The 26,340-nt window shown below is 59.6% G+C and overlaps 1 protein-coding gene and 1 long non-coding RNA gene across 4 annotated transcripts in view; both read right to left on the reverse strand.

Moving 5' to 3' along the window:
- Nucleotides 1–26,340, reverse strand: part of PDE9A (phosphodiesterase 9A) — an 88,447-nt gene that overhangs the window by 54,089 nt on the left and 8,018 nt on the right. For both annotated transcript variants that reach the window (XM_042955830.1, XM_042955831.1), the window contains exons 2-4: nt 6,644–6,714; nt 4,946–5,023; nt 616–659 (exon numbers count right to left, since the gene is read on the reverse strand). In XM_042955830.1, the coding sequence (XP_042811764.1) occupies nt 616–659; nt 4,946–5,023; nt 6,644–6,714 (193 nt within the window). The remainder of the gene's footprint in view (nt 1–615; nt 660–4,945; nt 5,024–6,643; nt 6,715–26,340) is intronic.
- Nucleotides 23,790–25,824, reverse strand: LOC122230130. Of its 2 annotated transcripts, none has more exons than XR_006207293.1 (4): nt 25,286–25,824; nt 24,929–25,042; nt 24,498–24,659; nt 23,790–24,202 (listed from the first exon to the last, which is right to left on the reverse strand). It is a non-coding gene; the product is annotated as an uncharacterized LOC122230130 (long non-coding RNA). The 2 variants fall into 2 exon arrangements; XR_006207294.1 differs by lacking the exon at nt 23,790–24,202 and adding an exon at nt 24,229–24,371.

The raw sequence follows: 26,340 nt of genomic DNA on the forward strand, positions 1-26,340 counted from the left end.
TACGGGGTCAGAAAGCAGGTGGGTTGCTGACAAGAGGCCAGGGGTCATGGGCGGGGGTGGGGGGGCGGTTAACTGGGAAGGGACACAAGGGAACCTTTTCGGGTGACGTAAATGTTCCGCGTCTTGGTTTTGGGAACGGTTACAAGGGGGTATGCATTTTTCAAAGCTCATCAAAATATACACTTAAATGGGAGCATTGTATTCTGCATGAATCATACATAAGCAGGAGAGAGAAAAGATCCAGAAGGAAATGGGATTTTACCACCGTAACACCACTGACCGCACCCGGCGTCCCGGGGGCTGGGGGCTGGGGGCCGCGGACGGCCCACGCTCTGACGTGCGGACTTGGCGGCTCATGGGTCTGAGCGCGCAGGCCAGACTCCGCGCCCAGGAAGACAAGGGCGGACTGTCACCCAGGGTCTGCTAAGTCCGTGGGGACGGCCTGGGAGGGAGGCCCCGAGGGGTCGTCAAGGGTGGAGCGTAAGACAGGGCTTCAGATTCTGTAACAGCACAGGGTTTACGTTCAAATGCTTACCTAATATATATTCAATCACAGGGGCAGCCTGGAGCCTTCTTTTTTTTCTCTTAATTTTAAAAATGATAGCAGGGCCTTACCAGACAGCTGCTTGATGGCCACCGGTCTCACTTTGTACGGGGTGCTGCAAGACAGAAGACAGTTCTCTGTGAGATGCCGTCCGAGGTGCTCCCAGCACGCCTGCTACGGGAGATAAGCGCTCGGGAGAAATTGGAATTCAGCGGATTAGGGTTTTTTTCTGAAATTAGTTTCTCTGGCTGTTCTGAGCTTCCTCGTTCGGAAGAATTCCAAATACTTTAAACGTATCATTTAAATGATGAACTTCCTCTCTGATGTTCACATGTGGTGAATTCAACAAATTTGGTGATCGGGACCACTGACGCTCGGGTGCGGGATCCCGCCGGGAAGGGCTCCTGTGCCCACGTCCGTGCCAACACCTGACTCGCACAGGGAAGGCGCTCTGCCCCTGGCCCGGTCCGAGCTCCTGACGGCCACATCTCCCAAGTGCACGAGAGCGGGTGGTGTCAGCCGCCCGGCTGAACACGCACGGGCATCTCGGTGACGCCATCCCCAGTCATCACGAGGCCCCGAGGGGATGGACACAGAAGGTTTGCCCCTGACACACCAGGACTTACAGCAAGGGGCGGGGGGAGGGAAAGACGACTGAGCCAACAGAAAATAGTTCCAAAGAATAGGCAATAGGTCGTAATAGTTTTTTAAAGAGGAACCTCAAGAGAGAGGCTGTTTGGGTTTTTGGTTTTGTGTTTTGTTTTTTGGTTTTTTAAGCAAAATTGCAAAACCTGTGACTGGCAGGCTGCAAGGACACAGGGAAGCAGGTGCAAAAGCATCACTGGGGGAGTATGGATGGTCACAGCCTTGGGGAAGGAGTCCTGGCAAGACCGGTTAACAGGCCCACGCGTGATCCTTGATCTTGACAGGCCATCACATGACCTTGACTCAGCGCAAGAATTTAGGAACAAACGTACCGGATGAAACCTTACTAGCCCGTGGGGATATCGTCCCGTGTCCTGTGTTCAGGTCATTATTCAATAAATTGTTCTCGGAGGGCTCACAGGTCAGGTACAGGTGACAAAGACAAAAATGCTCCTGTCCTCACGGAGGTAACGTTCCGCGTTCAAATATGCATTAGAGGGCCAGGTGTTCCTGCACTGCTTGAATGGCTAAGCTCTAGAAATTCTCTGGCCCCAGTCAACAGGCGGCTGAGGATGCACTGGAGGCGTCTGGACAATGTCCTGTGGCCAACAGGCCCCGAAGCAGGCCGTGCCGGGAGCACTGCGATGAAGCTGTGTTTGGGGCCGAGTCTCCTGGAAGGTGCACGGGGCTCGGCTGAGGGGCACCTGGAGGCAGAGACCAGGCGTCTGTGCATCGCAAAGCCCGGATGAGGGGTAGGACAGTCCAAAGCAAAGGCTGGCTGGGAGCATCTGAAGAAGGCATTAAGGGGAAACGTATTTTGAAGGAAGACTCAGACGATTATATTTGCTTTGAAATGAGCCCAAAAGTATCGGCCTGAGGGCCACCGGGACCCCGCTTCTCATCAGTAGCCAGGTGGCCAGTCACGAGCCCTCGGAATCTGGAGAAGAGACCCTGGAAAGCTGACAGTCACAGGAGCACCAGCACCAGCCCTGTCCCGTGAGATGGCTCCTGAGTCTGAGGCTGGGGAAGCAAGCAGGCGACGAGCGGCTGCACATGTCTTCAGAAGTGGAAGACGCTGGAGAGACAGCCTGACCACATGCACGGCCTACTTGGCCACTGTTTGCTGGGAAGAAACAAGATTCCAGCACTTTCCCAGAGGGGAAAGCCCTGTGTCTGGTGGACACGGCTTTCTGGTGAGCACCGACCTGGGGTCAAGGGCAGTTTCTTACGTTTTCCACACTCTATACCGGTGGCTCTCCCCCAGGGCTGTATACTGGAGTCACCTGGTGAGACTGAAAAAATCCCTCAAAAATTCACATTTAATGGGTGGGTCTTAGCGGGGTCTGGACCTCAGGGCCTTTGTGATGCTCTCTGGTGGTTTTGATCGGCGGGAGGGCTGCAAGTCACTGGGTTAGCGGCATTGGACCCCCAGGCAACTAGAGAAGTGGCCTGGAGAGACCTGGGGCAGGCGGGGTCTGGGGGCCGCTGGGACGGGACCTGGGAAGTGGCATCCACCCAGCATTGCCACCACCACCTGGGAGTCCAGAGAACAGCAAATTCTGGGGCCCCAGCCCAGATCCAGAGCGTGAGGACCTGAGGGGTGGGCAGGGAGGGGAGGGAGGACGGGAAGTCTCCTGTGCAGCTGGGTGGGGGGCTGGTGACCTGTGAGCAGAACGGGTAGCTCTGGAAAGAAAATGCCAGAGAGCACAGAAACCCGGGCTTCTTAAGTTCGGCTCCCCTGGTGTTTCAGGCAGTGGGTCTCTGCATGGAAGCCACCCTGCGCATAGTAGGACCATCCTGCGCACAGTAGGTCTGTCCTGTGCATAGTAGGACCATCCTGTGCACAGTGGGACCATCCTGCGTGCAGTGGGACCATCCACACAGTGGGACTGTCCCATGCACAGTGGGACCATCCTGAGCATGGTAGGGCCATCCTGCACACAATGGGATGGGTAGCAGCAGCCCCACTCTCGGCCCACCGCCCCAGTTGTGACAGCCACAGTGTCTCCAGACACTGCCCAGTGTCCCCAGGGGAACAACGCCTCCCCTGCCGAGAGCCACTGGCGCAGAATAAAGTACAAAGCAGACATTCGGAAGCCACAAAGTACAGACAGACAAGCTACGGACAAACCGCTGTTGAGGAGAAATGCCGTTTCGCTCAGAGACCAGCTTGTGCTGGTTTGAGTGGAACGCCTCCCCCCCACCCCCCCACCCCCCCACCCCAAGGTCAGTTTAGTCTGTGGACGTCGGGGGTGACAGGTCGCTCAAGACTCAGCTCCTGAAGCGCGATCTGGCCGAGCGTGTGCCGTGATTTACGGGACTCACGCTGGAGTCTTTGGGGAGCAGGTTCGCGCCGCTCTTTCCGGGGAGCCCGAGGCTGGCAATCGGAGCCCGAGGGTGTGGGGCAGAAGCTCCCGACGGGCGGAATTTGGGAAGACCGATGGGCACAGTGGAGGGGAGGCCTGGCGGAGGCAACTGGGTGCGTGGAGAAGGACAGTGCCCACCACGGCTCGCCGAGCCTGAGAGACGGTGTGGCTACGAGGACGGTCGAGGACTTTGTGCCTCCCACCGGCTTCGTGCGGCTCCTTGCACTGAAGCCTTAAGCTGTGCGGGGGAGGGTCTGCGCCCTGGGCAGGGCCTGGGGGACCCGGCACCCAGCCCGGGGCGGATGGCTGACAGGCTGGCTTCTGGGCGCAGGACGGAGAGCAGGTGCCCACCTCTGGGTGCTCAGGTGTGCACACACCTTGGGTGGGGGGATCCTTCTGGGGGCCTCCAGTGAGGGTCTCAGACCACCCCACCACATGGAGCCCAAATGTTTCCAACTGTCACTAAGCACCGTGGGCCCTCCAGCTGCTGGGGCACGAGTGGGGCCCGCCTGGGCATGCTTTCTCCTTCAGGTTTGGAATGGCCGGCAGGGCTCAGTCATCAGGTGGGACAGCCCAATGGCCGGAGTGACAAATGTCCCTCGGAGCAGATGTTCAGTGGGAAGCAGGAGCGGGAGAGGGGCTGGGGGGAGGGGGTCTTGAGGGGCATACCCCGTGGCCCCTGCTCGCCCACCTTGCCCAGGTGCAGACACAGAGCAGAGGCCCCGGGGACTCGGTAGGTGGCTGGGCCAGGGGGCTGCTCAGAGAGGGGAGGGCCCCCTGCCCAGAGGCCCTGTCCTTCTTCCCGCCATACTGCAGGCTTGGCCGATTTTATGAATGTTCACGTTCGCAAATGTCCCTTTCCCTTTCCAGGTCTCCCGCAACCGCTCCTCAGGCCCCCAGGCCACCCTCCCCCCCCCGCCCCGCCTCCTGTGCACACTGGTCTGGGCAGGCAGCACCGGGCCACCACCAGGCCACCACCAGATCTTGCTCCAGTGTGAACGCAACACCCCCGGGGCTGTGGTCAGGGAACCTTCTGGAGGCAGACAGTGGGGCCGTCAGTGCAGGGCCCCGGGACCTGGCTTCACTGCTCCTCGCCTGCCCTCTGTGCCTCAGTTTCCCCATCCGTGGCTCCTCAGAGGACTCTCGTTGAGAGCGAGCCCTCCTGAGCACTGTTGCAAATGTGACTGTCTTGGGGAGAGACTGGTCTGCAAAGGAACAAGCCTCCCTCGACCCCCCCCCCCCCCGCCCCTACCCCATCTTTGGCTTAAATTCGGATTTTCCTACAGCAGCAAATCGCAAGGACAACCTAGAGCCCCTCCCGCGCGTGTAGAGAAGCGTCAGAGACGCCCCAAGAACCCCGAGCTGCCGAGGCCGGCTGGCTGCCGCTTACCGTTCTGAATTGGCAGGCATGGTGGGGTCGATGGACACCATGGCGTCATCCGCGGTCAGCAGAGAGATGGTTGTGTTCCTGGAAGATACACCGTGTCAGTGTCCCCACGCGCAAAAGGGCAACAGGGGTCCCGGGGCCAGCCTGGCTCCCAGACACGACACTTGCATTTGTAACACACGAGCGGCCGTGCGTAATTCCAAGGGGGGTTTACCTTGTCCTTTTTTAAGTAACTTAAAATAATTTTTGTTAAAGTTTATTTTATTTTGAGAGAGAGAGAGAGAGTGAGCACAAGGTGGGGAGGAACAGAGAGAATCCCAAGCAGGCTCCGCACTGTCTGCGCAGAGCCCAACACGGGGCTCCGTCGCACAAACCGTGAGATCGTGACCTGAGCCAAAATCAAGAGTCAGCTGCTTAACTGACTGAGCCACCCAGGTGCCCCCATTTTTAAGTAATTTAAAATGGGAATCGGAGGAAGTCTAAGTTACGGAGTCGGGAGATCAAGGAGACGGCAGCGAGACAGCAAGGAGCGTTTATGTTGGCCAACGACGAGTTCGGTTTGCTCCCCGACCGCACTGTGGGGGCCCGTGTAAGCGGGGCACGCTCTCCTATGAAGCAGTTTCGAGTGGGTGAGCTGAATCTTCCCCCGACCTCTCGCCCCTGGGGTCTTGCCTAAGCCGTGTGGCCTTGACCATGTTATTTAAGCTTCTCTGCCCTTCTGTGGCGTGCACGGGGTTGTGGGGGGTGATACCCAGATCCCGGGTTGTCCTCAAGAATTATACACATGTATTGTTCAGCACAATGGTCAGGGAAAGATGCCCGGGACTGTGGGCCAGTTTTGCAGCTACAAACTGCCATTCGTTGCTGTTCCAGGCACGTAGTTTCCTCCTCTGCCTGTGAGACGCTCCTGGTGTCCCGTCCCGGCCCTTGACCGGGGCCACAGCTCTGGAGTGAGATGCCATGCCACGGCCACTCCTGACCACTCTTTACAATCAGAAAGTTAGGAGAGAGGGGCGCCTGGGTGGCTCAGCCGGATGAGCGTCCGACTTCGGCTCAGGTCACGGTCTCACCGTTCGTGAGCCCGAGCCCCACGTTGGGCTTGTTGCTGTCAGACCGTCAGAGCAAAGCCCGCCTCGGATCCTGTGTCCACCTCTCTCTGCCCTTCTCCTGCTTGCGCTCTCCCCCAAAATAAATAAATATTAAAAAAAGTCAGGAGAAAGACTGCACTCAAACAGGCTGTTGATTGGGGGAAATAGCTCTTCTGGAATTGTGATGATTCTGGGAGGGGGTCACTGGCCTTTTCAACTACTCTCGACCCGTCTTCCCAAACGTTGCCCCGTGGCCACCAGACCCCGTCCCGAGATGGAAAAATCTCACCTGTGTTAAAGCCAAAACACAACCACCCTCCTTTGGCCTTTCTTCGAAAGCAAATAAACGGAAGGAGAAAGACCCCTCGGAAGACGGTGATTTCTGCCTAATTCTGCCCAGCGGTTTCCTCCACGAACACAGGCCGTGGCCCAGGCCCGCGGGGTCTCATTCACGGATCCGAAAGGGCTCCCACGTGTGAACCGAGCCCACCGGGCCCTGGTGCGCCTGTCGTCCTCAGCCTTGGCGGCTCGCCCTTCCTTCCCAGGCGCCTTCCGCTCAAGGAGCACTGGCCTGGCGAGGCCTGGCCGGCAGCGGGGCGCCCGGGTCACTCACCGAGGCAGGCCGGTGGCAACGCAGAACAGATCCATGATGTCACTGGAGTTGCAGTATTTGCTGAAAACCACCTGTAAGACACAAGCAACAGGGAGGTGACGGGCGGGCGGGGCGGCATGCCGGTTTCCATGGCGACGCCAGGCGCCTCCAGCCCTGCCTCCCGCCCAGCCTGCAGGTTCACCGTAAAAAGAGACCATAGAACTGTGGGCACGAGAATGCTGGAAGAATGTGTTTTCATTCAGCCCATCCACGCGGACTGTGAAAACTTCAGTTTTTCTTCTGTGTCTGGGAAAATGTCGCGAGAGGTAAAGCTCTCACCCGTGGCGCACACCTGCGGGGGACGGTCACCATCGGTGACGTCTGACGCGCAGGCTGACCCCCTCGGTTTCGTGACACGGCATTGCGGGGAGTCTCCAATGACTCCTGGAGACCGTTATGGAAAAGAGTTTGTTAAAGGTGATTAACTTAAATAAAAAAAAGGTTGCCCTTGTGGACTTCGGGGGGCTGAGGCTGTAGGACTAAATCCAAGGGGGCATCACCACGGGAAAAGCCAAAGCGAACCGGCCAACCAGCGGTCTCCACAGCAAAACACGTAGAAGGCGGGCAGGTGCACAGCGCCCGGGGGGTCCCGCCCCGGGAACGGGGGAGAAACACGTTTGCATCAGCGTCTTCTGTCCAAGGGGTCCCGACTGTGAGTCTCTGCTCTGAATCCCTCCCCGGCAGCGGCCGATCTCCGTGGCTGACGGGGTGTGGACAGTCCACGGCAAAGCCCCCGTCTCCACCCACTGGACGTTTTCCTTCCACATCGTCCCTGGCTGACCGCCCCTCCCCTCGTCCCTGCGTGGCGAGAAGCAGCCCTGTGATGGGTGGGCATCTTCCGGTGCCTAGAGCACTACTTTCTCTTCTAAGACCCTCTGGGTCTCTCTTTACAGGACGCAGTGAATACTCTCCCCCGTGCACCTCGCCTTTCTGAGACCAATGCCACCCGCCGTGCGCTGCTGGCCTGGCCACGCTGAGGCCCAGCCAGCGCGCCCTCTCCCCGCCGGCCTATCTGCACCCGCAGTCACGGCGCTGGTGGCCCACCCCGCGCTGGTGGCCGCCGCCCTGGCTCAGCCTGGCGACCTGCAGTGGCCCCTGCACTGTCCCCGCTCCTGGTCCTGCCCCAGCTCCCAGCCTTGGGACTCGGACATGGCCGTGCCACTCTCCTGTGCAGCAGGGACTGTGGCTGCCCGTGTGGCCGCGTCCTAGCTGGCTGCGGGGGGGGGGTTCCGGCCTGGGGCCTCGCCGGGGGCCGCCCCCGCTTCGCTCCAGGCCGTGGTGCCCCTCCCCGGGCCCTCCGATCGGCGCCACCCCTGCTTTCTGAATGCCCCTCCCCCCACTGCTGGCTGCATTACGAAGCCTCCCCGCCCCCTGGAGAGGAGCCTCGCCTTTATGCCAGGCCTGCATTTTCACGACGGCGCATCCCCAGTGACCCCAGCGCAGGCCCGAGCGCCACAGTCTATGCCTCGGCTTTTCTGGCCGCGCCGTGAGCGGGCAGGGCCGGCAGGGCTGGGTCTGGGGTCCTGGCGATTCGCCCACCGGCACAGCACCACTTCTGACGTTCTCGTCCTGAACCTCTGTGAGGTTGACTGGGGGCTTTCTTCCAGGCCCCGGTGAAGGGCAGGGGTGCACAAAGGAGGCAGGCGAGGGCGTTCGCAGAGGGGAACAGAGAGTCACTTCTCCCCCTGGCCCTGCTGACGAGATGTTCCTCCAAGGGTGTATTCGGTGGAAGAATGCCGATGTCTGGGCCCCGGCACGAGGATTCTGGGGCAGAGGGTGTGGGCTGGGCCCCGGGAACTTCGGGTTAGGAGCCGGGGGTCTCCTGGCTGCCGTGAGCCCCGCGCTCCTCCCTCCCTGACTGACCACAGCAAGGTCCCTCCCGGGGCCTGGGTGGGCTGGGTGGGCTGCCTCAGACCAGGAGAAGGGGCACCCGTGTCGTCGTCAGGGCAGACGCGACACCTTCATAGAGGTTGCCGCCCACGCGGCTCATGTGCACAGAGGCTCCCCACGGCGGGTCGGGGCCCTGTGCCAGCCTGCAGCGTTCACAGGCAGGGGCGGTCTCCGAGATTCTTTCTCTCCAGCTTCTTCTGGAAAGCCAGCTTCCGCCGTGGGCTCCTGGAGGCTGGACTGAGGAGGGGCGTGGACAGCAGCGTCCCCGAAGATGCATGAACGCAGCCCGTTGAGACGGGGAGGGCTCCTCTGACTCTGCCCAGCGCAGCCGGCCCGCGGGCGGGGATTTCCTGTTGCAGCGGTTGGGGTGACAGCGTGGGAACCGGGGCGCCTGGGGGACGCTGACGCGCTGCCTCTGACCCCTCCGACCCCGGGCAAGCTTCTCTGCACTTCAAATTTCTCTTCTGTGGGAACGGGCAGAACTGGGCAGAGTCACGTCTATGCCGTGTCTCTGCATCAGCCAGAGGCCAGGCTGTGATTCCGCCCGGAAGGGCCACCTCGGAGCCCCAGAGAACGGGACGAAAACTACCTCCACGCCAAGGGGCAGACTCCCGGGGACGGGCTTCTGACGGCCTCGCTCAGACAGCGTTCAGACCGTGACTCTTTTTAGCTGGAACACAGACAGCTTCATGGGCTCACTCAGCCCGCAATCGGTGGACGGGAACGCGGTCCAGGGGGGCGTGTCCTGTGCTTGTCCGCAGAGGCTTCACCGGCATCTAAGTGCCGCCTGTGGCCGCTGGAAGAGAGACACTGTCCTGCTCGCCCGCCCAGCCTCAGGACAGCTAATCACAGAAGCTTGAAAAAATGCACGTATGGGGTCTCCCGCTGAGACGAGGTCAGGCAGGCTCACGGGGCGCCCCGGCCCGCCTGCTGCCCCGTGGAAGCTACCCAGCCACACCGAGCGACGCCAGCCTCGCTCCAGACCCAGAATAACCCCCCGTCGAGGTGATTTTTGACAACAGACCAGGAGGCCGGAAGGAAATCCGGGGTAAACAAAACAGATGACGCTGGGTGTCTCCACTGGAAGGTCACGCCGCGTCCCCTTGTGATTCTGCTTCAAGATTACCGCACGCAAGGGGCGCCTGGGCGCCTCAGTGGGCTAAGCGTCCCACTCCGGCTCAGTCCGTGATCTCACGGTTCGTGAGTTTGAGCCCCGCATCGGGCTCTGTGCTGACAGCTCAGAGCCTGGAGCCTGCTTCCGATTCTGGGTCTCCCTCTCTCTGCCCCTCCCCAACTCACGCTCTGTCCTTCCCTCAAAAATAAACAAACATTAAAAAAAAAAGATCACCGCACGCAGGCGTATGGTCCTTGGATTTCCCTTTTGTGCTGGTTGTGACATCTTCCTAGTTCCCCCCCCCCCCCACCTTCAGCTAATGACGTCTTGGACGTGGGGCCGTCTTACGTGTGTGTGAGAGCCAGGCTTTCCCCTGACCGAATACACCGCGAGCAGGTGAGAGGCTGGGGCACAGCGACGGGCGTGCCTGATGGTGGCAGGGCTGGGACGGGGGTTCTTCGCTGGTGGCAGGAGAGGCTCCCCAGCTGAGGTCAGGTGCTCCTGGCTGTGGGAGATGCTTTTTCGGCTCGGGAGACCCCCACCCCCCACCCCGGGCAGCCTTGCCAGGGGGCCCCGTGGCTTTTGGTTCCCGCACCGAATCATTCTGCAAATCCTTTCCCTTTTGTGCAGCCAAGAAAGAGTGCTGGAAACAGGAAATGTAAACGGGAGACATACGGGGAGCAAGCCCGCAGAAAAACACAGATTTCGTATTTCCATCCGGCTCGAGGCAGTGCCCGACGCTCGTAAGTAAGCGACGTGGGTCCCCCTAGACCCTTTCGCGCGGTTTGACTGGCAGCACCGTGATATTAGAGCAAGACACGAGAAACACACGAGGACCCATCTCTTGCCTGCTGGATGCTAATCTTCTTGTTCGGCTGGGGCCCGTGATGCCAGCGGGAGCTTCCGTGTCTAGAACCTTCCTGTTGCCGCATAACCGATGAGGGGCACGGGGGCCACAAGCCCAGCCCCATGCCGGGATCAAAGCCAAAGAGGCCCCCTCAGGCCCCGCCAGCCAGTGGCGGTCGGAACGCGTCCAGGGCCGCCCCGCCCTGTGCACACGCCTGGCCGCAGCACCTAGACTCCCAGGTCGTGGGTGTCATTCCGTGCCTGCACTCACACCAGCCTCCTTCCAGCGACAGGGCAGGGCAGGGCAGGGCTTGTCCCCACCGGCTACTCCCTCTGCCCACCGGCTCCTCTCTTGCCCTCCCCACCCCTCACTGGGAAGACGGGAACCTTGGAGCCTCGGTTTGCCATTCTGCAGATGGCACCGATCGCATCAGGCGACCTGCTCCCAGGTCCGTGAGGAGCGACATGGGAGGGCGGGTGGCTGAAGGCATCATTCAGACACCGTGTTTCCACACAACCCCAACGCCAGCCGTCTCCACTGCGCACGGACCTCACGGTTCCCGCTGGCTCTGGAATCCCGCGCTTCTGGGTGCCAGTCTCCCGGGGGCTCTGGGTTGCCAAACGCACCGGATGACCTCCCGCTCCATTTTGTTCGGCACCCAGTTTTGTTTTCGTAGGACTTCAAATTTACAGCCTGTGGGATTTCCAGGGCTTGAAGAAGGAACATCTAACCCAGTTCTCTGCTTCACTGTTTCTCGGGGAGGGAGCAATGCTTGACTCCAGAAAGGCAAAGACGGAAGCAGGGGTTGGGAGGGGGATCCCCAAGCTCACAGCAGGACGGTCCTGCTGCTTTGTGGCACCGATCAACAGTCGGTCAGGACGAGGAAGAGAGGCAGGTGTCGCTGGAGCCCAGGTTGACTGGACTTTCTGGCTCAGCTCACAGTTGGGACCAGCCTTGACCCATTCCTATCGGGCCGCCCAGGGCTGAGACCCGGGGCTCTGGCCAGGTTGGCTGAGCGGGGCTCCTTCCTGACAGGCGTCCTCCGGGCCTGTCCTTACAGGTGGGGACTCAGGTTCAAGGCGCAGGGATGGCAGTGGCCAATGCACACCCGTCAGAGCGCAGGGCATCTCCACCCGCTAGCTGTCCAGCACATTTCCCGCAGCCCCAGATCGGGACGCGCCCGTACGCACCTCCTCACATCCGTCCACCGCGAACCCTGAGCCTCTTGAACTGACATAACCCCACTTCTGTTTCCAAGTATCAAAAGGACCTCGACCGACGTACTTAGAGGAGCAGGGCTGGTGGCTGCAGAGGGCGGCCATCGGCCGCCAAACCCGCGACCGGGTGGTCTGCGGGTTACAGACACAGGATGGGCCGGTTCTAGAGGACGGGGTGTGGCTTCTCTCTGATTCTGGGTCCAGAGGCCTCTTCCCGGAATGTGATTCTGTTCACAGAGGGCCCTGGTCTGTGTTTTCCCCGCTCTCCCCGGACTCCTCTTTCAGAGGCTCGTGGAGGGAGCGTGCGGGGAGGGCCCCCCGAGGTCCCGGCTTCCAGCCACACTGTGCTGCTTGCCTGCCAAAGGCAGGGGGGTGGACGGGGTCTCCGGGCCGCAGCGCCAGCTCCAGGCAAACGAGTTCCCCGCTACAACGCTAGGCGGGTGAAGATTTGATTGTGGCTGAACCGCGGCTCCCGGAGGGCACTCTGTGTGTGGTCTTCCTGCAAACCCACGCGCAGGACAGCGCTGCTCCCAAGTCCCCTCCGGGAGCATTCAACCAGGACCTTCCACGGAGCGATGAAGCTGTGTATCCGGCAGGAAGCGCGCGGTGTGGATGTGGGCGGGCATCCCACGAGGAGAGGAGACCCCAGTGACAGTGATGAGCCGCCTGGGATGTTCCAGAGCAGAAACAGGATTTCGATGGGTGCACTGACTGGGAAACAGGACGCGGGCCAGCAGTGACACGGGGATGGGGTACGGCGGGGGGGGGGGCTCCAGGCTTCGGCGAGACCAGCAGAGGTGATGAGGCATTCACCCACAGATGGGGGCAGCCCGGACCTTTTCCAGAAGGTTCTTCCCCCTACTCAGAGGGCCTGGGAGTTTGGGCTTCCTCATCCTCGGCCAGTGGCAAGCTGCCAGGGCTCCTTTGTGTTACCCTCCCGTTTCCGGCTGTCACCTCTCACCCGGACCACTCCTGCGTCACCACACCTGGCTCCGTGAACCTGCGAGGTGTGGTGTTACGCCCAACAGTACGGAGGGACTGGCCTGGCGAGACACCTTTGGTGGCCAATTCTTCAACTTGGCAGCAGTGTGCATGGCGCGGGCAGCAGCCAGGCTGTGACTCACAGGCTTGACGAAGCTCCTACTCCAGCGGAGGAAGGCGGTGGCTGGTGTGCGCCCCGGTCCCCGCACGTCCGCACCCCTCCCCGGGCTCCCAGCCCTGCTCCGCATCTGGCCGTGTCAAGGCAGGCCCGGCCCCTGCTTCCACGTCCACCCCAGCCCTGACCACAGGTGGCCGTGGCCGCCACACCGTCCGTGTCTCGCTCTGCCGTGCCCAGAGCCTGGCGCGGGTCCAGCGGGTGGCGGACGCTCAGGAAATGCCGGATGCCTGTGGCGGGGGCGGGGGGGGCTGCATCCCACGTTGGCCAGATACCGGGGACCGTTGAAGGATGTATTATGCCTCATGACACATTCACGTGCGATTCACAGACAAAGCAATGTTTGAGGAAAGCTGGTCTTAATGTCCACCGTCTGCTCTCCTTTTGTTTCCACTTTCCCCTCGGGGAAGGACGATGACAAAGCGTGGGGGGTGCACAGCCCCGGGCTGGGCCCCGCGGTCCCGGTGCACAGAACCAGCCGGGCTGCCCGGGGAGGGCCGCAGGGCGGGTGGGCGCTTGTGTTCCGGAGGGGGCAGGTGCACAGAAGCGGGCTGACGGCGTCTTCATGGCCTTCACACACATGACTTGCGGCTTCCTGCCCGCGGGCCTTGCTCTGCCAGCTGTGGCTGGCACCGTCTCCGAGGAAATGACCCCCTCTTGGGAGCCGTCGGGCTCTTGGGCAGGAGTAGGAGAGCCGCCGAGGGCTCAGGCCTGTGGGTGCCCCCCCAGGCCCCGCGCTGCGCCCTTCCGGGTTTCCCGCACCCCAGCGCCCCCCCAGGCCCTGCACCCTGTCCTTCCAGATCTCCTGCACCCTGTCCTCCCGGGTCTCCCACACCCGCTCGGGGAGGCGGGGGCCCGGCCGAGGCGCTTCCCCGCAGCTGCTGAGAACGACTCTTGCTGGGCTTGTCACATTCTCGGGTGGACTGGCACGAAGTCAGTGACCACTAGAAGCTGGGTTTCCTGCGCAGATATCTGTGGTTTTGCATTATGAAATGCTCCCCATCCGGACAAGTAAGATAACCAAGTGGCTGTGTGGGTTTGGGCTGAGTTTTGCAGCCTGGGAAAGACGACGACCGCCACCATCGCAGAAGAAAAGTTCAGTCTGCGGATGTCGGGAGGGGACTAGGGGCCGGGCAGGGTGGGGGTGGCGGGGGTGGCCTCCCGAGGGAGCTGAGCGTCCCCGGGGATCTCCTCCGCGAGGCCGGCCACCATCCTGATCGGGGCGCGCGCAGTCTCACGAAGCTGGCAAACCAGACGGCGTTAGTCACCTTCCAAAGTCACGGAAAACGTCCCCGGAACCCCTGAAAATCATTAAAAACCTCTCGGTGTCAGACATGTCGTGCTTTCGGGGTTGGCTGTTGTAAAACATGCAATCACGTTCATTGACTTGCTGTTCCCGTGTATGGCGCCTGTGAAATTTTTTACTCAATTGCCTTAGCAACAGTTTTCACAGAGCTGCTTAGAACCTGGGGGTAACGAATCTCAGGCAAAATTGTCCTCATTATGATTCTCCTGCAGTGTTGCCCCCCAAGGGATGTTACGGGCTTCCGCTGAGGATACTGAGTCACGGACACCACACTGCTGGGGTCCTAGCACAGGGAGGGAAGACGCTTTCCTCTTCCACCAAGTCCCCCTTCCCGCGGAGCAACGGGTGAGCTCTGCTTCTCCACACAGGGAATGTTCCGTGTGGCCTCCTCTGGTTAATCAGAACTGGATGGATGCTTCCGGGACGCTCGCTTCTGGCCCCCCCAACCCCCCTCGCTCTGTTCACACCGGCTGTTGATCTCAGCCCCCCGGGGCATTTTAAATCTCAGTGTTAACTTGTATTTACTCTTGTAATTGATGATGATGTTCATTAATTATAAATGTCCCGCTGACATGAAAAATCTGTACTCCACCAAAACAACGGTACGGACTTCTAAAAATAGCCATATTGGCCTCCAAGAAAATAGAAGGGAATAACCAAATTGACGATGGCGAAAGAGTGATAGACGGCCAAAATCTGGAAGCGACGAACGCACCCTTCGACGGGTGAACGCCAGCACGCTGGGGTCCGTCCACACCACGGAACACCGCTTAGCAGGAAACAGAAATAAATTACCGGTCCACACAACGACCGGATGAATCCGGAGGGATTCGTGCCAAGTGAATAAAAGCCAATCCCCGAAGGTTCCATACTGTGTGATTCCATTCAGATGACACCCCTGAGATGACAAAACTTTAGACACGGAGAACGGATTAGCGTCAGCCAGGAGCTGGGGACTGGGTGGGTGGCGGCAGGAGAGGGGAGGATGAGTGGGGGGTGGGGTCTCAAAAGGGGTGATCGGGGGGTGGCAATGAGAATCTGTGCGTTTGACAAACATGTATACAACGCAATACGCACACGCGAACAAGCACGATAAAGCGGGCGAAACCCGAGTGAGGTGTTGGGTCAACTCAGCGTCCACGTCCTGGCTGTGACACTCCTATAATTTTGCAAGAAGTTGCCACGAGGGAAACTGGGTTTCCCTCTGTTTTTTTTTAAGTTTATTTCTTTATTTTGAGAAAGAGAGAGAGAGAGGGAGCAGGGGAGCGGCAGAGAGAGAGAGAGAGGGAGAGAGAGAATCTCGAGCAGGCACCGCACCGTCAGCACAGAGCCCGGTGCGGGGCTCGAACCCACGAACCGTGAGATCATGACCTGAGCCAAAGCCAAGGGTCAGATGCTCCAAGGGCTGAGCCACCCAGGCGCCCCTCTCTGTATTCTCTGCTACAACTGTGTGTCTACCTATCGAGGGGTTTTGTGCGGTAGCTCTGGCCGGGGGTCGCGAGGGGGCGCCCTGTCCGGAATGTGCACCCACACGGCCCTGGCGGAAAGTGGTTTGGCAAACGCGTGCCCTCTGACCCAGGAAGCCGTTTCCAGGAACCGCTCTTAGGGAAACAATAACAGGGAGCGTAATAATAAGAGCATTTATAAAGTGCCCTTCTAACACCGTTCGGGCCCTTTTCACGAGTGAGCTCACGCCTACGGCGAGCCAAACCCCTGACCTGCGCGGCTGCTTTGCAAGCAAAGAGCCACGGCCAGGGAGGCTCCTCTCCTGTTACGTATTGCAGAGAAACGGGATTAGGAGAAATATCACATAAACGACGAAATGACTCCATTTGAGCTAGTCTCCAGGACGGAACGTTATGTTGGCACTAAAATCATGTTTCTGAAGACGACTTCACGTTCTATCGGAAAGTACGGCTGACGTAATGCTGAGTGAAATGATCAGGGTAAAGAATTATGTAAATAAAAGAGAGCCACACACGCACACACACACGAGAACACAGCCTCGGGAGAGGTCCCGAAATGTCTGGTGGCACAATGGGTTCTTTTCTTTTTATATGCTCTGCGTTTCCCAAATACTCTACAGTGACTCTGCAGGGCTTTTAGAAGCAAGAGTTATCTAGATCTGGAAGCTGAGGTTAGTAACTGATAACAGAAGTAGCTTTATGAACATCCCCCCCCCCCCCCCCCCCCAGAGCACGTGCTGTGCTGCATTTACAGAGAATTCTTAGGAGACAAATAACGGCCTTTACCATTTTTTATTCGGAAAGAATATTCTTTGGCATTACGCCAAGCAGATGAGGAAATTAACCAGAGGACAAAACCCAGAATTTAAATAGCGCTCAGCAAGGAGTGTGGGAACCAGCGTGAGAGGGAGGCACCAGGGGAACATGGGGGGCAGGGTGCAGAGCCGGCAGGGGGTGGGGGGACCCAGAGAAGGCGTTGGGGGGAGGGCAGAGCAAGAATCCAGGGCAGAGAACGAGGCCAGGTGCCTCCTGGGGCAGAATGAGGTGAGAGAGAAAACTGGGGCCTGGAGGGACCCCACGGGGCACTGGGACCCGAGGAAACCCGAGTCGGGGAAACGGAAGGGGGAGGCCGGGGGGCGCTCCCGTCCCCAGCAGGTGCTCTGAGTGCTGGAGACGCAGCCAGGTGCTCCCCCACGGGCCGGGACTCCCTGTTAAAGAATTCCTAGGCTCCAGACCTTACTGGAACGCCCCTCAGACCCATGCATCTTCAGGGCCCTGCTGACCAGGGACCAGGAAGGGTGTGGAGGCCCGGGACCTCCTGCTGAGGAAGCTGCAATGAGCAGGCTCAGGGGCCCTGCAGAGTCCAGACCAGCAGATGGGCTGAGACCGGCTCAGGCGGGGAAGCGGCTGACTTCTGAAGGGCGCATTCTGGTTGACCAGAGCCGCCCTGGGGCACAGGGGCGCAGGACGGGGTCCTGGCAGCCCCTGATTCAGATTTCCTTCCTTCCAGTAGATCGCCTCAAACTCCTTTAGATGTAATTACAAAGCAAACCCTCGGCTGTAATAACCTAAGTATCAATGATCTGAGGGGGGGACACATTGTCTTTGGGGTCAGGTCCACTGGGTTGGCCCCCACGAGGCTGCCCCTGACCGCTGTCCTAAGGCTGAGTCCTGGCCCCCAAGTCATGGGGCCACACAGCCCTGCTCACGTCCGCAGGACAGTGTGGGCCAGGGTGCGCTCCTCAGGGAGCGTCTTGGGGGCCAGTAAATCTGGGGCCAGTGACGTTAACTGACGCTGAGGCCGTTAGCCGGTGGATGCCGCCCCGAGCTCCCGATTCTAACCCCAGTGCTCACGCAGGGACCCCCTCTGTTCCCATTCGTTCTTTACTGCGTGCTATAGATGTGAACTTACAGGACAAATGGGTACTAACACATGTCACTTAACTTTATATAAGCTTCACATATTAGGATTGCACGTAAAATTTTGTGTGTGTGGAGGGGGAAGCAGTTGGGTTGCTAGCACTGTGCAAATCACAGCACTAACTCTTTGGCCATCAGGGCAGAGTAAGTGGGTCTGGCCACGAGTAAGTCAGCTGGGCGAGCGGCTGCTCTCAGCTGGCTTGGTCTGAACCGGCCGGTCTTGGTTTGCCTGGAGCGTGGGCCATTTTAGCTGTCTCACATCCCTAGGATTACCCCTGGCGGGACGCTGGTGTTGTGCACTGCTCCAGGCACATGCAGGGCAGAGGGGTGAGCAGGGAGGAGCCACAGACGTGAGTTCACTTCCAGCCTCTCCTCTTACCGGCTCAACCCAGGGCAGATTTCTTAACCCCTCTGAGGCTCTGACTCTCCGGCAGAGTGAGGAAAGTAGTTTTCCTGCGCCTCTGGGATGTCAGGAAGGTTCATCATGACACACAGAGAGCTTGGTGTGCACCAAGTGCTAAGTTATGTGGCCGCTGTGATTACAGGAGGGGCCCTTTGAAACCCTTCCCTGGGGATGGGGCTGGGGAGGCTCCTCCTTGACCCCTCAAAGGCCATTTTCACAAGCAAGAGGCAGCAAGGGCACACAGCTTCGGCCTCGACATGTCGGCGTTCCTGGGTGTTTCAGCAGAGTGTGGCACGAAAGGACGTGTTATCTCGGGAAAGCTGTCACAGAGCAGGTTCCATCGCTCTGGTATCCTTGTACTGCTCATCAACCACATTCAACTACATCCACAGTGCAATGAAAACTGGGGTCAGATCGACGCAGACGTGTATTGATTAGTTCATCGAATCACCAAGCAGGAGTTGAGAAAACTTTGCTGGGCTCAGGGATCAGCGTGACCTCACTCTGGTCCGGGTTCGTTTTGTCTTCGTTAAACAAGAAGAAAGTCTTCGGAAGATGAGGTCCCCGAGGGCAGAATTGTGGGCGGTTCTTTGCCTCCCACGGAGCACAGGATCTGCCCATCAGATCCGGGAGCACTGGCGCCCAAGGGTTGGCCTGTGCAAACGAGCTGGGGCTGAAATTTGCATCCGCTGGTTTGTGTCACACCCCTGATGATGCCAGAGCCACCATCGTCACCTCGACTGTCACCTCTGCCATCACCTCCACCTTGACCTCTGTCATCACATCTTCACCACCACCACCATCACCACGACCTGACAGGATCACGACTATTCTTGAGCCAGAGTCTGAGCCCAGTGACCCTGGGACATCATCATCACCCCTGTCACAGATGAGGGCTCCGAGCCACAGAGAGAGAAGAAGCTGGCCTGGCCAGCGCGGTCCCAAATGCAAACTTGGACCCGCCTGGCTCTGAACCCAGTGCCGCGTGCTGTTCCTGAACGGAGACCTCTAGGGGCGGTCTGCACGGGAAGCAGGAGTGGTCTCTTGGCCTCTGCCACTGTCACTTGCCCGTAATGGCGTATCCGTCCTCCGTTTGCCTTGTTTTCAATTATCGGTACTTCTGATGACATATTGACTTAGGCTCCTCTCCCAGAGGAAAATAAACCAATTCAAATTCCTTATCTTTCGTCTATCAAACTGTGACTTATTTTCTGTAGTTCCTAGAACCTATTCAGGTTTACATCTGCTTCTAGAAGCTTTCGTAAGGCTTTGTCTGCCTTCAAAGCACACCAGGGTATTTCGGTCTGACTCCTGGATCCCATGCCCCAGCTTCAGGAGTTAGAGCTCAACCCGCACCGCCCATAAAGCGGCCAAATCACGGCCCATCCCTGGACTCACAACTTTTCTATCTTTGAGGGAATTAAAAGACGAATTTCCACCGGCTTTTTAGTGCCCAAGAATTACAAGTGTTTAATATAGAGAACAGGCTAAAAAGAGACCAAGACCAAAATCCCACATTTTATGTTTTTAAATACTCAAGAAATAAACACGTGTCGCCAAGGAAGCATGTGGGCCGTCTACCTCTCTCTCCATCTATCTATGTCTGCAATCTGTCTGCGATTCACCTCTAATTACAAATTTTACAGTCATATAAATGTGAGCACAATGTTTTGCCCCTTGTTTTCGAACCCTTAAGGATGATGCCGCAGAGTGGATTACAGTTAACTGTCAGGCAATCCGCTAAAATAAACTCTCTATCAGGCCTCATTTCCCTTTCCAAGTTAGGAGGTATTTTTCTGGTCACTGCGTTTGAAAAGAATATAAAATAACAGCGGAAACTACCATTTATAAGTATGCACCAGACTCATTACATACATTCCTCTACAGAAGAGAAGTTTTGTACTCTGGAAACGTTCGAGCGTGCACGACAGCGGAGCCCCACCGCGGCCCCCTACCCCCACGGCCACCAGCACAGGCCCAGCCCGAGTCATCTGCACCCCGACATCTCCCCCGCGGGGTGACTGAAAACCCAGGGTAGACATATGGCTTCATCTGTATGGACTTCAGCCTGGATCCCTAACCTACGGGATCCTTTCTTACGGTTCAAGACAGCCACGGGGCGATATTCACATGGAAGGAAAACTAACAACAATCTCCCTTATCATCCTTCGGGGCGTCATAGCTACAGGTGCATCTGTATTTCTATATCTGGGTCTGTATCCGGGCCTGTATCCGTGTCTGTGTCTTTAAGGATCAGAAGTAGCAAGCGTTCATCTCCAAATAAATGGCAAGGAACGTAAAGGGCACGAAATACGCGGATAGGAAGAGACTTAGGGAGACCGCAAATAAATACAATGTGTGGGCCAGGTTTGGATCCCGAATTGAAAACAAACATGTGTGTGAGACACAGTCCCCTTTCCTTTCCCTGCGCGATTTGGTGAAGAAAGCTCATAACCTTTGGTCCTTAAAGTACCCTTGAGGGTGGGTATCCTTCTTCCCGTTTTGTAGATAGGAAGGCTCAGAGAGCGTCAGGAACTTTTCCAGAGTCACACAGCGAGGGAGCGGCGATGGAGGGGAAGGGTGTGCGTGAGTGTCCGGCAGGGGGCGATGGTCGGCGGGGAGGGGTGAGGACGCGACGGCTCAGGGTGACGAAGGACACCCGGAAATACTGACGACCGCCCTCGGACGCGGCACAAAGTCTCCCGGAATGGTGGGAGGGCTAGCTGGGAGCAAACACAAGGGGAGTCCCCCAAATACCACCCTCCCTGCCCCTGCAGGGCCCTCTCATCCTCACAGTGGGGGTAATACAGCTCCACGTGCCTCGAGGTGCCGGGAGGCCCCCACGGGGCGGTCGCCGCACCGAGCCCGAGGGCTGGAGTGACCCTCGCACCCCATGGGTAGACCTTTCCCTGAAGTCTGTGCTGTGGCGCGCGGCACCCGAAGCCAGCCTTCCTGGTTCAGCCCCAGCTCTGCCTCTGACGCGCCCTGGGGTTGGTGGGCACGCTGTCCTCATCTGCAACACGGGGAAGACGAGACACTGGTCACCCTTGTAACATACTTGCAAATCCCTGCTACGTTGTGGGCGCGAGACGAATGTGTGCTAGGCAGGGACTATCCCCGTGGTGCAGGTGTGGAATCCGAGGGTCAGGATCCCACAGCTACACGCGTGTCTGTGCCAGATGCAAACTGCAGTCTGCTGATCCCAGGGCTGCCGGATAAGCAAGCGGGGCCACGGTGGCGGAGGGGGCTGGGGGGCGGGCGCACGGCCAACGGCCCACCAGGCATCTCCTCTCGGCTCCCGTGCACGCACGGGGGGCCGTCTCGTCTGTTAAGCGAACGGGTTTGGAGGCACGTTTGCTCAGCACGGCATGAGTTAACTCCGTCAAAATGAACAGCAAAATTTGGTGTGGGAGTAGAGTAGACAGAAATGTAGGACCCTGCTTGGAGTGTGCGGGCAGCCGGCAGGCAGGGGAGGCAGTGACGTCATCACACGCACAAATAAAGGCAGATGTGACCCATCTGTGAAGGAGGGCCGGCCTTGAGGGACAGGAGGCCACAAGGAGCACGAGGCACCGGGCCGCAGGTGCAGGGAAGGCGCGACCGCCCCACTGCGCCCCGTCCGCGCTCCAGACCGATGATCCCGCCGGCTTCGGGGAACAGCCGTTATGTGAGGAGCCTTGGAGACAAGGGCCTGTGGTTTAATCCGAGGCCGGAAACACGTACAACTGGGCGGCTAAGAGCCCTGTGGCGTCCTTCTCCGCCCTCCGAGGCAAAGCCTCAGCAGACGCGGTAAGATTGGGGATCCTGGGAAGAGATGAGCCCGGATTCTCTGGATGGGCCGTACGGGAAACCCCCGAATGGCGAGGCCGCAGAGAGGGACAGGTGACACAGGAGGAGGAGTGGTGTGAAGACAGAGAGTTCGGGAGGTGCTGAAGTGTGTGGCCACGAGCCAAAGGGTGCTGACAGCCCCCCGAAGTAGGAAGCAGCCAAGAACGCTTCCCTCTAGAGCCTCCGGGGGCGGGGGGGGGGGAGCTCTGCCAGCATCTTGAGGGAGGTCCCGTGGTGCTGATCCTGGACTCTGGCCTCCAGAACCGCGAGAGGATAAACTGGTGCTGTTTTCAGTGACGCTGACAGCGGGAATGCGCTGGTGTCGGCCCAGGAGCCGTTGTGTCCTTGGCCTCCATCCTAAGACTGGACTCTCTTTGCAGAGAATAGGAATCCTTGAGGCTGTGTGAGGCACGGAGTGCGGATATGACTGGGGGCGCACCCCAGGAGGGGCCGGGGGGGGCCGGATTCCAGAGAGGGGACCCATCACCTTGTCCCCCCACCCCTCCCCTCCCGGAGGGGCCGATGGGGGCCTGGGCGGGGAGGCCGGACAAGAGCAGCCTGGGGATCCACGGGAACTCCTGTCCTGGTTGACAATGCTCATCAGCAGGACACGGCCGCCCAGACCCTCTAAACAGCCCTCCAGCTCGGGGTCCGGGCCTGGGCTCGGCAGGATTTCAGGGCCCCTCTCCCTGCGCCTGTGTCTGCGAGGGCCCGCGGCCCCCTCCGCGCTGAACCCATTTGTCATGGCCGATCCATTCACCCCTCGTGTCACTCTCCAGCTTGCTCTGTTTTGTTTTCTACTTCTGGTGTCTGAGGCCAGTCTCCGCCGTGATAAATAACGGACCACAGGGGACGGAAAATGCAAAGAGCAGACAGCCGAACGGGTAAGAAATGTGTGGGGGTGGAGTCCCCCTCCAAGGACTGTTTTGTGTGGGGACATTTCTGAAGGTGTCTCTCCGGTGGACAACTGCTTCACTTCTGGGGTCCCATTCAAGGGTGCCCGACCGTCCCGTGTCCCCTCACTGGGCCCCTGCCTGGCTCTCCGGCCCGACCTGCACCCTTGTCCCCCAGGGCTCTGTTGGGCTCGGCTGTATCAGGAGGCTGAGTGCGGCCAGCGAGACCGTCCTAGGCCCCAGGCTTCTTCGTGCCTGGGGGGAGGGGCCGCGAGGAGGGCCACCCACGGGAGACCCCCAGCCTGCAGCCCGCAGCCGCATCCGGGAGGGGCGAGGGGGTGGCAGGGCAGGGTGAAAAGACGTGAGGAAGCCCTGTGGCAACCAGACCTAGCCTGGGAGTCAGGAAAACCCTCCCCAGGGAGACCCCGAGCTCTGGCACCTTGGAAAGCGAGTGGCATCACTTCCATTGTCTCTCCCGGCAGGAATGAAATCGGGGCGGGGGAGGGGGGAGGCAGAAGTGCGCGGGCGGAGGGGCTGTTCGCGGGAAGCGGGTCCTGCACGGTGTCCCAGAGGCCTTGGCCGAATGGCAGGTGTTGGCTCTGAGGTCAGGAGCGGGGCGCAAACCCTGGGGATCCGGGTCCTGCAGCCCTTTGAGGAGAACCCGTCAAGGCGGGAGGCTCACGCCCCTTCCTGCTCCAGCCTCCTTCCCGGGCATCACACAGGGGACCGCGGCTTCTCTCGAGAGGAATCCGCGCACCATCATTCTCTCCTTATCCAAGTATTTTCACGGAACCCCAGAAATCACTCACCACCTCTGGCCGCCTCGAGACACACGATGGCCCGAACTCACACGGAACCTGGAACCCCCAGCTTCCGTGAGCAGAGACAGCCCAGGACGACCCGGAGAAGCGGGTCACATTTTTCTGTCCTCCCGTCCACCTTCCGGGGGGCCGGCCTCGGGCAAACCCTGCTCCCTCCCGCTAGTGACGCCACGGGGACCGTCCTGCGCCACACCGCTCCCTCTACAAGGCCACTCTGTTGCCGGCGCGGAAGGCAGGCAAACGGAGGCAGGGGCATGTTTTTATTCAAAGTTCTTTTTCATGACGCTCCTCCAAATATAACTTTAAATCCTCTTTGAAATAACTGTAATACTCCCAGAAGGACTGGAGGTTAGGATGGGGACAGCTCATCCGGCATCAGTCACGAGCTGAGGACGACGCGGGCAGCGGCACAGGGAGGGGACGGCGCGGGCAGGCGGGGCCAGACGCCCTCACCCAGCCACCCTGGTGAGCCGAGGCCAAGGCGTGGAAATCGGAGACGTGGGAGAAAGTGGGCAGCTGGGTGGCCACCGGAGTGGAGACATCCAGAAGCCCTCATCTGCACGGGGGAGGAGTCCCTCCTTCCTGCGTCCGGGGTCTCCTCTTTTCCCTTTCCTTTTCATGACCTTGAGATTTCACTAGAAAAATCGAGGATGGTTTTCCTGCCAGAAAACAAGTGTCTCTGGGTGTGGGCGGCAGGGGCCTCGCGCTGGTCCCAGCGGGCTGCGTTCCTGCCGCCGAGGTGGCTGGAGTGGCCCCCCGGCCCTGCTTCTTGTCCTCCACCCGCCAGGCTGAAACGCCCCGTGCCTCCTGGGTGGCTGCCACACGTCCCTGCAAAGGTCAGGGTTTCTGCTCAACGCCATGGGACTCTGGGGGTGGCCTGTCACCGCGATGGAACCTCAGCCGGGGGCCGTGTCTCCGCAGTCCCGCTGAGCCAAAGGCCCGCACGCGGCTCACCGTTTAGTTTGATGCCTGGGGCTCACAGCAGCTGCGTGAAAGCCGCCAGCTCCCCGACTCTTTCTTCCAGAAGGAGAGCCTGGCCCTTAGGAGGGGTCCGTTTGCTGCCTGGACCCGCCTCGCTCCAGGGCGTCCTCTCAAGCTGCCTGCTCCTGGATCCCTCTGGAGGACGCACAAGGGCTCACTGCAGGGGCTGAGGCCGAATCAGAAACCCACACTGGGGTGTCAGGGGCTCTGCATCCAGCCTGCGGCCTCGGCTGCTCCCGCACCAACACCCAGGAGACCCAGGGTCCCCATCCCTGGGGAGGTCCCGGGCTTCAGGGGAAGCCCTCGGGGGGAAGCTGCAGGCCAGGAAGCTAGCTGGAAGAAACAGGGTGCTCCGGGCAAGAGGTGGGGCGCAGGGTGTGGGGTGGCCTGTGACGCGTCTATACCTTCAGAACAGGAGCCCGTGGGAGCCGGCGCGCCCAGCCACAGCCCTCCAGGCTCGTTCAGGGCCACGGCGTTAGCACTGGCGACACTGATTAGGGCTCTAACACAGGCAGCACCTGGGGGGCAGGTCTGATTCTGACTCCAAGAAAGCCCTCTCCCCACCCACCTGTCGCTTCTCAGCGCCTCCCCCTACCTCCCGCCGACCTTCATACTACCTGCCCACCTGCCCACGTGTCCACGCAGCGCCCCGAGGCTGATGCCCCACCTCCTTCACCTGCTCAGCCCCGGGCCACCCGGCACCGCTTCCAGAAATATTTGCGGGGGCGGGGAATTCACTGCTCCTACACTTCCCTACTCACTCCTCTGCTAGGGGAAGCTCCTCTCTGGACCCCGGCTCCTTGGAATTTTCTGGGCTGGCTTTGCCAGGTGGGGGGGCACAGAGGCCATCTCCCTCCTCTGCTGCTTAGGGCTCAGCCTTCCAAACAACACCCACAAAATGGGATCAAATTCACGCCGGGATGGGACCACAGCCCTGCACCCTGGCGGCTCAAGGGCGGAGTCTGAAGTCCTAAGGGCTCCGCAGGCCACGGCCATCTCTGGAGTCCTGTTTCCCAGCCCTTCTGGTGTCTGTTCTGAGCTCCGGATTTTCTGTTCTCCGCAGGGCCGGTAGGACGTCTTAGGCTTCAGAAGCTTCTAGAGATCTGAGGGGATGTACGAACCTTTAAGCACTGCTCACATCTTAACTGTTCTCTGTGTGAAGTTTATATAACGCGACTCTGGGCGAAGACATCATTTTGGGGGCCTCCCCCCAGCACTTTGGAAATGGCTCAGGCTCCCCAGCCACGCCCAGCCCCCAGCGGCTTCGGTGGACAGCCAGCCTTTCCATAAGCACCCAGGGGGTTAGCCGCTCTTGCGAATGTAAATTTAATGTTATTGAAGATTCTAGAGGATAATGTCAGCGGTACTGGGTGCTGCCTCTCTCTCTGGCATTTGTAAGACTATAAAAGTTTAAAAAAAAAAACACCCGGAAGGCAGAAGCTGGGAGGATAAAGAGCCTGAATCACCGGGCTCCAGGCTCCGTTAACCGTTCTGCTTACAAAACAAATCGGCCCAGTGGGCGACTGGCCTCCAGGGTGACCAGACTCCATCTGGACACCATGCCGTTACCCTGACCATCCCTTTGGTGGTGCCGATCGCAGGACAGGGTGGCAGCTTTTCCTCACGGCCGTGTTCTGGGCTAAACGGAGCGGGGAACGTACCAGGTCCCGCTAACTCCCGCCACTGTACGGGTAGGCTCTGACTTCGTTTCCCCGAAGCACCTCCCATCTCTCCCAGGGCTGAGGTGCTCCCCCGGGCTGCACATGGGGGGCCAGGGGCCCGTGGGGGGAGGTGTGGCCAGCAGCCCCCCACAGGC

This window comes from Panthera leo, chromosome C2, assembly GCF_018350215.1.
Source record: "Panthera leo isolate Ple1 chromosome C2, P.leo_Ple1_pat1.1, whole genome shotgun sequence".
In the NCBI taxonomy this organism is placed as follows: Eukaryota; Metazoa; Chordata; class Mammalia; order Carnivora; family Felidae; genus Panthera; species Panthera leo.